General features: G+C 40.5%; 1 protein-coding gene across 1 annotated transcript in view; it reads left to right on the forward strand.

Annotated features, from left to right (window-relative positions):
* Window positions 1–13,475, forward strand: part of col7a1l (collagen type VII alpha 1-like) — a 121,199-nt gene that overhangs the window by 75,585 nt on the left and 32,139 nt on the right. Inside the window, exons 53-70 of the mRNA XM_055912403.1 lie at window positions 371–433; window positions 512–544; window positions 769–828; window positions 1,063–1,095; window positions 1,837–1,902; window positions 3,551–3,595; window positions 3,738–3,773; window positions 3,855–3,881; window positions 3,974–4,039; window positions 9,794–9,856; window positions 10,621–10,638; window positions 10,903–10,941; window positions 11,031–11,066; window positions 11,169–11,300; window positions 11,711–11,815; window positions 12,068–12,274; window positions 12,615–12,704; window positions 13,136–13,180. Coding sequence (XP_055768378.1) covers window positions 371–433; window positions 512–544; window positions 769–828; window positions 1,063–1,095; window positions 1,837–1,902; window positions 3,551–3,595; window positions 3,738–3,773; window positions 3,855–3,881; window positions 3,974–4,039; window positions 9,794–9,856; window positions 10,621–10,638; window positions 10,903–10,941; window positions 11,031–11,066; window positions 11,169–11,300; window positions 11,711–11,815; window positions 12,068–12,274; window positions 12,615–12,704; window positions 13,136–13,180 — 1,164 coding nt within the window. The remainder of the gene's footprint in view (window positions 1–370; window positions 434–511; window positions 545–768; window positions 829–1,062; window positions 1,096–1,836; window positions 1,903–3,550; window positions 3,596–3,737; window positions 3,774–3,854; window positions 3,882–3,973; window positions 4,040–9,793; window positions 9,857–10,620; window positions 10,639–10,902; window positions 10,942–11,030; window positions 11,067–11,168; window positions 11,301–11,710; window positions 11,816–12,067; window positions 12,275–12,614; window positions 12,705–13,135; window positions 13,181–13,475) is intronic.

Here is a 13,475-nt window from a genome sequence, read left to right on the forward strand (position 1 = left end):
ATACTAAATCACAGTATAATATATATACCTAATCACAGTATAATAGATGTACTTAATCACAGTATAATAGATGTACTTAATCACAGTATAATAGATGTACTTAATCACAGTATAATAGATGTACTTCATCACAGTTTAATAGATGCACTTCATCACAGTATAATAGATGTACTTAATCACAGTATAATACATTGACATGTATTCCTATTGTTCAAGCTCTTATCCAGAAATACCCTTTTCTATTCTATTCTATACTGTTCTATTTTATTATATTATTTTCTATTCTATTTGAGTATGCTATTTTCTATTCTATTTAGTAGTTATTTTCTATTCTATTTGATTGGGGCTGGTGTGTTTTCTCATCCATCAGGGTGAACCAGGACATCCCGGAGAGCCCGGTCTAAGAGGGGAGACAGGTCTGCCTGGACAAAGGGTGAGTGTGATACTTAGAGGTCACAGGTCATGTTTGGCAGATCATGGTAATAATAACACTGTATTCTTCTCTCTGTAGGGTCCCGATGGAAAACCAGGATCTCCAGGAAAGGTATGACCACATGAGTAACAGTGAAGAGCTCTATCGCTAAGTAGTATCGCTAAGACTTTTCAAACGTTCTGTGAACAGGCTGATAAAAGCTATGTTTGTAATATCCACAACGTTGAATGACCTCTAAATAACTGTAACCTACAGGGTGAAGGTTGAGGGCTTATATTGGTATTAAATTGTTGTATCTGATGTTTACATCTGACCCATGATAACATGTTTGATAGGGAGGGTCTGGGTCAGGGAGAGATGGTCTGGATGGGTTACAAGGAAAACCTGGATCCAAGGTTTGGACACCTCATCCCCTCACTTCCTTTCACATCTGTTGTTGTTATTCTAATGTGAACACACACAAACATACATATACATAGGCTAGATGTATTGTTGTAGTTTGTCAGCATAACAGAACCATTATCACAGTAAGAGTTCACATGAACAAAAGTGGGTTTTGATCGTTCAATCCATAAAAAGTTCTAGCAGATAATCAAGTTGTTGTGCTTTGAATGGTTTCCTGTCTGCAGGGCGACCCAGGAAAGAAGGGCGAGCCAGGAACGGTGAGTGCAGTATTCATACCCTTTGAATAAACATATTTTGCTCTAATTCCTTTAATCAGAGGTTAACTGCAGTCCTACAGATCTACATGGTGTGTTTAAAGCCCAGCTCTGGTAAACCTGATTAAACCAATTGTGGTTTAAATTAAAGATCGTTGTTAGTTGATGATCAGTTGATTCAGGGAGTGTTACTGCTGGCTGTGGTTCTCTAGGACTACAGCAGTTTCCCTCTTGCATTACACTACATTACATTGATTGATGATGTGCATGGACTAACCAAGTACTTCAGAAGATGTTTTGGGTTACGTTGGGATTAGACAGTCGAACTAGCTCACAATGCTTTTCTAAGTTATATTCTTCAAGAATCAAACAGTAGGTATTATTCCTTTAAATGATCAAAAACCATACAGTTGGTGGTGTGATTTTCAGAATTTGCATGTTTAAGGCTTCTGATGAGAAAGCCTTCTCCTGTGCATAGTATGTAGACTTCTCTCAGCAGGAACTTGTTACAGGTTCACCTACTGTATAGGGTATTGGTGATTAAAGCCTATTCATTGAACATTATGACTAGCAATGTTGTACTAGTTTGATGATTGTTAGTCATCCATGAGTCATTTAACAATATCATAATGTATGCAGAAGGGCAAGGAACCCCACTTATAGATGGGGTGCGTGTGTGTGTGTGTGTGCGTGCGTGCGTGTGTGCGTGGTTGCTTGCGTGCGTGTGTGTGTCTGTCTGAGCAGAGGGGAGAGAAAGGAGACCAAGGCAGGGTGGGGATTGCTGGAATCCCTGGTTTACCTGGGACCCCAGTGAGTGTGTTTCTGTCATCATCATAACATACACATACAGTAATTACATTTTACATGACTTAATACACAGTTGAAGTCGGAAGTTTACATACACTTAGGTTGGAGTCATTAAAACTCGTTTTTCAACCACTCCACAAATTTCTTGTTAACAAACTAGTTTTGGCATGTCGGTTAGGACATCTACTTTGTGCATGACACAAGTAATTGTTCCAACAATTGTTTCCAGACAGATTATTTCCCTTATAATTCACTGTATCACAATTCGAGTGGGTCAGAAGTTTACATACACTAAGTTGACTGTACCTTTAAACAGCTTAGAAAATTCCATAAAATGATATCATGGCTTTAGAAGCTTCTGTCAATTGGAGGTGTACCTGTGGATGTATTTCAAGGCCTACCTTCAAACTCAGTGCCTCTTTGCTTGACATCATGGGAAAATCAAAAGAAATCAAGTATAAACACCATGGGACCACGCAGCCGTCATACCACTCAGGAAGGAGTTCTGAGTTCTGTCTCCTAGAGATGAACGTACTTTGGTGCGAAAAGTGCAAATCAACCTTGTGAAGGTGCTGGAGGAAACAGGTACAAAAGTATCTATATCCACAGTTAAACAAGTCCTATATCGACATAACCTGAAAGGCCGCTCAGCAAGGAAGAAGCCACTGCTCCAAAACCGGCATAAAAAAGCCAGACTATGGTTTGCAACTGCACATGGGGACAAAGATTGTACTTTTTGGAGAAATGTCCTCTGATCTGATGAAACAAAAACAGAACTGTTTGGCCATAATGACCATCGTTATGTTTGGAGGAAAAAGGCGGAGGCTTGCAAGCCGAAGAACACCATCCCAACCGTGAAGCACGGGGTGGCAGCATCATGTTGTGGGGGTGCTTTGCTGCAGGAGGGGCTGGTGCACTTCACAAAATAGATGGCATCACGAGGATGGAAAATTATGTGGATATATTGAAGCAACATCTCAAGACATCAGTCAGGAAATTAAAGCTTGGTTGCAAATGAGTCTTCCAAATGGACAATGACCCCAAGCATACTTCCAAAGTTGTGGCAAATGGCTTAAGGATAACAAGGTTAGGAGTGGCCATCACAAAGCCATGACTTCAATCCTACAGAGAATGTGTGGGCAGAACTGAAAAAGCGTGTGCGAGCAAGGAGGCCTACAAACCTGACTCAGTTACACCAGCTCTGTCGGGAGGAATGGGCCAAAATTCACCCAACTTATTGTGGGAAGCTTGTGGAAGGCTACCCGAAATGTTTGACCCAAGTTAAACAATTTAAAGGCAACGCTACCAAATACTAATTGAGTGTATATAAACTTCTGACCCACTGGGAATGATAAATCATTATAAATAAATCATTCTCTCTACTATTATTCTGACATTTCACATTCTTAAAATAAAGTGCTGATTCTAACTGACCTAAGACAAGGAATTTTTACTAGGATTAAGAGTCAGGTATTGTGAAAAACTGAGTTTAAATATATTTTGCTAAGGTGTATGTGAACTTCTGACTTCAACTGTACATAGGTATTCCAACAATTGTGCTTGGCTATGATTTGTATAGCAAAAACACTATATCATTATTTGAAGTTTTGCTAGTTTGTAAGTGAAATATTGACCTCCTCTTGATATGTAGGGTAGACCTGGCATTGATGGAAAGAGAGGTCTGGCTGGAAAAGATGTGAGCGTTTTTTCTCTTTGTCAAATAATATTGTACATTTCTTTTGATGTTCCTGCTCTGTTCCAGCATTTTAATGAGATCACTTAAAAAATACCCACAAACACCCCAAAATGAAGACCACCTAATTCTTCTCTTGAGACAGGGAGAGCAAGGACAAAGAGGAGATGATGGCAAAAAGGTATGATTTGGAGCAAGTCTGGCTATTCCCCAACACACCAACACAATATACCATGTTTGTGATTCTGCTTCTCTAACCCAGGGTGATACGGGTGAATCTGGAACTGAGGTAAGTTATTTTAATAAGGCAGTATTAATTATCATCAAATTATTAACAAGATAACTAAGCCCAATTGTTAATTTCTTCTATCTCCCCCCCAGGGTAAAAAAGGGGAATTGGGTGCTCCGGGCCCACCTGGTACCCACGTTCTGGTTACTCAACAGGAGGTAAGTACATCTCCACATTCCCTACAAACTGGTGCACCATGTAAGGACAATCTTCTACATTATCCATGATAACCCGTCTGTCTATGGCAGGGTTCTCCAATAGGCATCCTACGGGGTTTTATTTGACCCCACCAAGTAAAAGAATTATGATAAAAAATCTATATATATACCAGTCAAATTTTTGGACACACCTACTCATTCAAGGGTTTTTCTTTATTTTTACTGTTTACTACATTGGAGAATAATAGTGAAGACATCAAAACTATGAAATAACACATATGGAATCATGTAGTAACCAAAAAAGTGATAAACAAGTCAAAATATATTTTAGATTTTAAATTCTTCAAAGTAATCACCCTTTGCCTTGATGACAGCTTTGCACACTCTTGGCATTCTCTCAACCAGCTTCACCTTGAATGCTTTTCCAACAGTCTTGAAGGAGTTCCCACATATGCTGAGCACTTGTTGGCTGCTTTATCTTCACTCTGTGGTCCAACTCATCACAAACCATCTCAATTGGGTTGAGGTTGGGTGATTTTGGAGGCCAGGCCATCTGATGCAGCACTCCATCACTCTCCTTCTTGGTCAAATAGCCCTTATACAGCCTAGAGGTGTGTTGGCTTATTGTCCTGTTCAAAAACAAATGATTGTCCCACTAAGTGCAAACCAGATGGGATGGCGTATCGCTGCAGAATGCTCTAGTAGCCATGCTGGTTAAGTGTGCCTTGAATTCTAAATCACAGACAGTGTCACCAGCAAAGCACCCCCACACCATCACACCTCCTCCTCTATGCTTCACGGTGGGAACTACACATGCGGAGATCATCCGTTCACCTACTCTGCGTCTCACAAAGACACGGCGGTTGAAACCAAAAATCAAAAATCTGGACTCATCACACCAAAGAACAGATTTCCACCGGTCTAATGTCCATTGCTCATGTTTCTTGGCCCAGGCAAGTCTCTTCTTCTTATTGGTGTCCTTTAGTAGTGGTTTATTTGCAGCAATTCGACCATGATGCCCTGATTCACACAGTCTCCTCTGAACAGTTGATGTTGAGATGTGTCTGTTACTTGAACTCTGTGAAGCATTGATTTGGGCTGCAATTTCTGAGGCTGGTAACTCTAATGAACTTATCCTCTGCAGCAGAGGTAACTCTGGGTCTTCCTTTTGGGTGGCGGTTGTCATTACGTGGCCCTTTCTGGGTGCAGATCGTGGCTTTCCCCTCTCTCTCACTCTCTCCTACACCAAGGTTCTGTTATCTCAGGCCATAAATTCATGGCAGAGACTCTCTCCCCCTGGTCATTCAGAGAGAGAGAGACCACAGAGTGAACAAAGGATTTCACTTAGCTGAACTCCTAAATCCGCAAAATGGGGGAATTAAATTATATGTCCACTTGTAAGAATGTGGGAAGGGTCCATGGACACTTAAGGGACGGGTATGACAAGTGTGCTTCATTTGGTGACCTCATGGAGGACAGGAAACACACAACTATATCTCTGCATTTCTCAATTATGGGGTTTGCATCTAATTCTTGTATAAAATGAATGAGTAAATATGAAACTATTTGTGATGTTAACCTTTGGAATGAGAGAATTGTATTCCCTGTAAAGTTTAACTAGTCAGCGGCCACGCCCCCGTGAGCACAGACATGATCTGGCGTCATGGAACCGCCCTTTTCTATTGTTACGAATAAAAAACCCTCCTGAGGAAATCCTCTTCGGACTAAGCAAACCCCCAGCGTGAGCTGTGATTGCGAATAGTTGAGTACCAAGACTAGAAAACCATACCACGTGGCGCATTGGCTACACGGCTGGCAATGGTTAAACTCTGAGACTATTGATCCCTACAGAATAAGAGAAAATCTTAGATACTAATTACTAGTCTGCAGCTAGAAATTATGTAAACCTGGGATGCGAATACCGACAACCGCCGAAACTTCTATTCTAAGAACAATGAACACCTGACGTATCCATTACAACAGACACTATCAGGAGCTGCAGATAGACCTACAACCACTCTCTGATGAACTGACTCTCCAGCAGACAGACTGACGATTCCAACAGAGAAGACAGCAACGACATATGGGCGTTAATATATTGATTGCAATTATTCCCGAATGAGCGAGCGTTAGGATTAGCATTTCAATTAATATAATTATCCACTGTGAAGTGAAGCCCTTTTGTCTTTCCAGCTCTTTTATCGGTCTCCACCCCTTTTCCTTTGAACACCTGTCACGCCCTGGCCTTAGTATTATTTGTTTTCTTTATTATTTTAGTTAGGTCAGGGTGTGACATGGGGAATGTTTTGTGTTTTATAGGTTTTGGGTGGTTATATGGTAAAGGGGGTGTTGGGTGTAGTGTATGGGTTTGTGTTGAGTGCATGTGTCTAGCTGTGTCTATGTTGGTATAGTTGTCTAGGAGAGTCTATGGTTACCTGAATGGGTTCCCAATTAGAGACAGCTGATTTCTGTTGTCTCTGATTGGGAGCCATATTTAGGGTAGCCATGGGCTTTCATTTGATGTGGGTAATTGTCTATGTTATACGTTTGTAGCCTGTATGTGCACTTCTTTCATAGCTTCACGATCGTTTTCTTGTTTTGTTAGTGTGTAAGTGTTTTTGATTCATTTTTGCCTTCGTATTCATTAAAAGGAATATGGCTTATTTTCCTACTGCTGCGTTTTGGTCCGTCAATCCTCCACACGATCGTGACAACACCAAGCCGTCAAATCGGCTTAGCCCACTAGGGAATATTCCCTATCGTTGTTAGTAACCAATATCTACTGTTTGTTTGTTTATGAATTTCGGTGATTAGTTAGTAAATAAATGATTAAGCCAATTGGTCTATGGATGATTTATAGTTTAGGCTGGGTTCGTGCAGATAACAACCAAGAATTCTACGAAGTTTGAAATGAGAGTGACGTAAGGTAAAGAATGATTAATTAATAGAAGACTAATTGATCAGATATTAAAATATCTGAAGAGTTATATTCGGGAAATTGTAACTTTGTAATCTGAAGATTTTCCATGGTGCCCCGACTTCCTAGTTTATTAAATTTACATGATTAGTTTAATCACGTAATAATAATTACAGAGAATTGATTTGATAAAATAACAGTCTTCACCTTTAATGATGCCAAAGACACGACACGGTCCTCATGAGAGCCAGTTTCATCATAGTTCATGATGGTTTTTGCGACTGCACTTGAAGGAACTTTCAAAGTTCTTGAAATTTTCCGGATTGACTGACCTTCATGTCTTAAAGTAATGATGGACTGTCGTTTCTCTTTGGTTATTTGAGCTGTCCTTGCCACATAATGGACTTGGTCTTTTACCACATAGGGCTATCTTCATTATACAACCCCTATCTTGTCACAACACAACTGATTGGCTCAAACGCATTAAGAAGAAAATAAATTCCACAAATTCACTTTTAACAAGGCACACCTGTTAATTGAAATGCATTCCAGGTGACTACCTCATGAAGCTGGTTGAGAGAATGCCAAGAGTGTGCAAAGCTTTCATCAAGGCAAAGGGAGGCTACTTTGAAGAATCTCAAATATAAAATATATTTTGATTTGTTTAACACCTTTTTGGTTACTACATGATTCCATATGTGTTATTTCATAGTTTTGATGTCAATACAATTATTCTACAATGTAGAAAATAGTAAAACATTAAGAAAAACCCTGGAATGAGTAGGTGTGTCCAAACTTTTGACTGGTACTGTATGTATATATATATTATTTTGTTACTGTTTTTTTAATTTATAAAAATATACAGTGGGGAGAACAAGTATTGATCTCTGTAATTGCAAACAAAGGTTTCTGTAACAAATATTAAGTTCTGCCCTTCTGATGTATCAAATACTTATGTCATGCAATAAAATGCAAATTAATTACTTAAAAATCATACAATGTGATTTTCTGGATTTTTGTTTTAGATTCCGTCTCTCACAGTTGAAGTGTACCTATGATAAAAAAAATTACAGACCTCTACATGCTTTGTAAGTAGGAAAACCTGCAAAATCGGCAGTGTATCAAATACTTGTTCTCCCCACTGTATATGTATTCATAATTTTTGTTTTTGGACATAAAATCCCCAGGAAATGAGCTCAAAGTAATTTTAATTCATGAAATCTGTTCCCAAGCATTCCCACGCATAAATAGATGCATATGCGATCATATCCCCGTGTAAAGTTTGAAATTATTCTGTTTTTGTCAATTACTATATCTGTTTGGGATTCTTGTTGTCATTTTGCAGTGTACAAATTATTTATTAGGGATATATTTGGGGATTTCAAATACTATTTCAAATATTTCAAATACTTTGAGCTTTTGCTCTAGTCTGCCTGGAGTACCAGATGATTGAGGTTTACCGTTTTGGGACTATTCTATTTGTCCATTAAGCCAGACCAACTCAATCAAACACAGATTCAGTATTTTTTATTATTTCAAATAATATTTGAACCCAGGGCTGATGGCCTTCTCTCAGAGAGAACCAAAGCCACGAAAATACTTCCATGAATAGAATGTCATACATCTTGAAAAGTACTTCCTGCAGTACTGTTAAATAGGATGTGTTAATGGCATTAGATATTTTAACCATATTTGCCTCAATCAATCAAATGTATTTATAAAGCTCTTTTTACATCAGTAGGTCACAAAGTGCTTACACAGAAACCCAGCCTAAAACCCCAAACAGCAAGCAATGCCGATGTAAAAGCATGGTGGCTAGGAAAAACACCCTAGAAAGGCCGGAACCTAGGAAGAAACCTAGAGAGGAACCAGGCTCTGATGGGTGTTCAGTCCTCTTATGGTTGTGCTGGGTGGAGACTATAAGAGTACATGGCCATTTAAGCCCAGATTGTTCTTCAAGATGTTTAAACGTTCATAGATGATCATCAAGGTCAACTAATAATCACAGTGCTTGTAGAGGGTGCAACAGGTCAGTACCTCAGGAGTACATTGGCTTTTCATAGCCGAGCATTCAGAGGTCAAGACAGCAGGTGCGGTAGAGAGAGAGAGTTAAAAACAGCAGATCCGGGACAAGGTAGCACATCCGCTGAACAGGTCAGGGTTCCCTAGCCGCAGGCAGAACAGTTGAAACTGGAGCAGCAGGATGACCAGGTGGACTAGGGACAGCCAGGAGTCGTCAGGTCAGGTAGTCCTGAGGCATGATCCTAGGGCTCAGGTCCTCCGGGAGGGAAGGAAGAAAGGGAGAGAGAGAGAATTAGAGGGAGCATACTTAAATTCACACAGGACGCCAGATAAAACAGGAGAATTACACCAGATATAACAGACTGACTCTAGCCCGGCACATAGACTATTGCAGCATAGATACAGTCAGACTGCCTCTGGCTGTATTGCAGCATAAAAACAGTCAGACTGCCTCTGGTTGTATTGCAGCATAGATACAGTCAGACTGCCTCTGGCTGTATTGCAGCATAGATACAGTCAGACTGCCTCTGGCTGTATTGCAGCATAGATACAGTCAGACTACCTCTGGCTGTATTGCAGCATAGATACAGTCAGACTGCCTCTGGCTGTATTGCAGCATAGATACAGTCAGACTGCCTCTGGCTGTATTGCAGCATAGATACAGTCAGACTGCCTCTGGCTGTATTGCAGCATAGATACAGTCAGACTGCCTCTGGCTGTATTGCAGCATAGATACAGTCAGACTGCCTCTGGCTGTATTGCAGCATAGATACAGTCAGACTGCCTCTGACTGTATTGTTGATGAATGTTTCCAGGGTGCCACCCTTGAAGAGATGAGACAGGCATTCCCTTTGCCAATGGGACCTCCTGGGGCTAAAGTAAGCACAATGTTCAAACTCTGCATGGTTCTATCTATAATTGAATCTAATGGGCATAGTCAGCTGCAGCATCTACACCAAACAACTGCCTGGCAAGATGTGTATACTGTATATGTTGATTGATTGATTGACATGGATGGATTGGTGGATTGATGGATGGGTGGATGGATGGATGGATGGATGGATGGATGGGTGGGTGGGTGGATGGATGGATTGGTGGATGGATTGGTGGGTTGATGGATGGATTAGTGGGTGGATTGGTGGATGGATGGGTGGATGGGTGGATGGGTGGATGGATGGATGGATGGATTGGTGGATTTGAGGTTGGATGGATTGGTGGGTTGGTGGATGGATGGATGGATGGTGGGATGGATGGAGGAATGAATGGATGGTGGGATGAATGGATGGATGGATGGGTGGATTTGAGGTTGGATGGATTGGTGGGATGGTGGATGGATAGATGGTGGGTTGATGGATGGATGAATGATGGGTTGGTGGATGGATTGGTGGGTTTGTGGATGGATGGATGGTGTATTGGTGGATGGATGAATGGTGGGTTGGTGGATGGATTGGTGGGTTTGTGGATGGATGGTATATTGATTGATTGATTACATATGATCCTATATAGGACATGTGATTTATATGAGTTGATATGATCCAAAGTGGCTAGCTGGGCTTAGCTTTAGGCTTGTATGTGGAATGTGCTTGATATCATGTATTCTGAATGCATGTTTCCCTCTCTGCTCCTCTGTCTCTGTGTTTAGGGTCCACCAGGGATGAAGGTACATTACTTTACTTTATTGATGATTGAAGATATAACTAATGTGGAATTGTAATGTCTACTTTATATGTTCAGGGAGAGCAAGGAGAGAGCAGATTGAAAGGAAAGAAAGTAATGTGTTCTCAGTAAAAAAAAAAAAAAATTATTCATGAAATGTATTATAAAGTGTTACCAAATATTGTTTCACACATCCAATCAATTTAATTAAATAAGTGAGGACTTTGGAAATGACATTGTTTTGACCTGCCATACTCCTATTCCTCAGGGTGACGCTGGTCTTCCAGGGAAAGCAGCTGACATGAAGGTAGACATCTCAGAACTACATTAACGGCACATACATTTCATGCTAAACAACAAATCATTGGAAAAAATGTTTTATTTGATCCTTCCCAGAACATTGAAGTCCTGTTTGAAGACTATGGCATAAGGGTAAGCTCTTGACTCCGAATCCCAAACAGTTTTGTAGTTCAAAGAGTTTTTCATTTCACTGCCCATGGTGGCTGTCTCATTAAGAAAGACTCTGTTTCCCAGCTGCCCTTGTTGAAGGCACTGATTGACAGGCTGCTGCAGGGCGGCATGGAGGAGCTTCTGCAGGAGCTAACCACCTCTAGGAGAATCAATGAGAAGGAGAACCACGGCTCCAACATTATCACTGACTACACAGTATGTACACAGTCCATGCATATCTCTTCAACCCTAATCACACCAGAGGACATACCTGGTCATTTAGTGGGTTATTCCTGGGAGAAGTTCAATGAGGAAAATTGGAATTGGAATGTCAATTCTCTTTCTGAATTGACTGAATTGAAATGTAATTTACCATAACCCTGGTGACAAGCCTGGTATCAAAACTCTTAGTGTTGGACTCATGAGTGTGTTAGTGCTGGACTCATGAGTGTGTCCGTGTTGGACTCATGAGTGTGTCTGTGTTGGACTCATGAGTGTGTCCGTGTTGGACTCATGACTGTGTCCGTGTTGGACTCATGAGTGTGTCAGTGCTGGACTCATGAGTGTGTTCGTGTTGGACTCATGAGTGTGTTAGTGCTCGACTCATGAATGTGTGTTTTGAACAGAGAACTGTAAAGTATGAGATCTCCAAGGAGCCTCTGACAGAGATGGACACCATAGAGGAGGAAGTTGACTCTGACCTAGACAGACAGCTACCAGAACCTAACTCTGTAAGTATCCACTCCAAACATGCTACATGACATAGGAATGCTTTCCCTCACACATATTAAACCTAACAATAACACAAAAAAATCTAGTTCTATGGAGATTCTCAATTGAGTATTGTTTTTGTCCAGGACTAGTCTTTATCTGTATCCCAGAAATCAACCCGTATTGTAAAGCCCAGTCTATTTATGTCTCCGAACAGATACACTGTTGTACCACAGTATGTGGTTATTCATCCAGTTCTCTATCTCATGAAGGATGCTTTGAATGAAACGGCGGAGGGCCCCACATTCTGGAGCCTCACCCCTCTTAATGGTCTTAATGGGGTCCAAGGCGTGGGGAGGATAGAGAGCACCTCTAAGGGGATAGAGGGGACACTGACAGTGGACGAGGACTTCAGTGAAGCTCCATCGCCCAAGTTGACTTTATCAAACTCAACATTTAACAGCACTATGTCTGAAGAGGTAAGGGGTACGTCTTCTACTCAAACCCCACAGCCAAACAGGGTCTCTACTCAAACCCCACAGCCAAACAGTGTCTCTACTCAAACCCCACAGCCAAACAGGGTCTCTACTCAAAACCACAGCCAAACAGTGGCTGTCAAATTGACTTTTACACGTGAAGTATGATTAGTACAAGATCTCTGTGTGTGTGTGTGTGTGTGTGTGTGTGTGTGTGTGTGTGTGTGTGTGTGTGTGTGTGTGTGTGTGTGTGTGTGTGTGTGTGTGTGTGTGTGTGTGTGTGTGTGTGTGTGTGTGTGTGTGTGTGTGTGTGTGTGTGTGTGTGTGTGTGTGTTTGTTGTAGAGGGTCTCTGAGGTACCAGGGGCAATAGTAGAAACTGTTCTCCTCAGTGAGGAAGACTCCTTGAAGAAGAAGAAGAGTCGAGAACGGAAGGTGATGTCACAACAAATACATATTTTTTATACATCTGATAAACACAACCTTGTTGGACTCAAATACATCTTTTTTATACATCTGATAAACACAACCTTGTTGGACTCAAATACATTTCAACACTTGAGAAAAGTGTGTAATTTGGACATAAATTATGCAATTAAATGTAAGTTGTTCACAACCTATTTGTATTCATGACTATACAAACAAATGTTATATTTAAATAGGTCTAAATAGATACTGTAAAAGAAAATATGTAAACGTTCCCTTTAACATTTTCTTAAATTTACATATTTTTTTGCGATCATTTTCTCTCCCATTAATCAGCCCATGAGATAGATATAAATATCTTTGACCATAACTACTACAGCATGTTAGATCTGTATTTCCTATAAAGCATTACAACTTTTAACTGTGAAATTCTGAACCAGGGCAAGGGACAGAAAGGACGACATAAGAGGCAAAGACAGCGCCTGGTAAACGCCCAAACTGAAGATGTAGTCAAAATAACCATATAAACGCCCAAACTAAACATGTCTAACATTTACGTTGTCACAGTCTGTTGCTAAGCATGTCAGCCTTACCTGTTTTTTAACCTCAACTACTTCAAATGACAGTGAGAAAATAATTACCATCATTTCTTTCTCAGCAAACATAACATTTATCAAATTCTAAACCTAAATTTAAACTAAGCTTATTAAACTGTACTTGCTGTGCCTAACTTGACCAATAAAAGGTATTAAATCATCATAACAGACATTTTAAAATGAC

This window comes from Salvelinus fontinalis, unplaced genomic scaffold (assembly GCF_029448725.1).
Source record: "Salvelinus fontinalis isolate EN_2023a unplaced genomic scaffold, ASM2944872v1 scaffold_0167, whole genome shotgun sequence".
Classification (NCBI taxonomy): Eukaryota; Metazoa; Chordata; class Actinopteri; order Salmoniformes; family Salmonidae; genus Salvelinus; species Salvelinus fontinalis.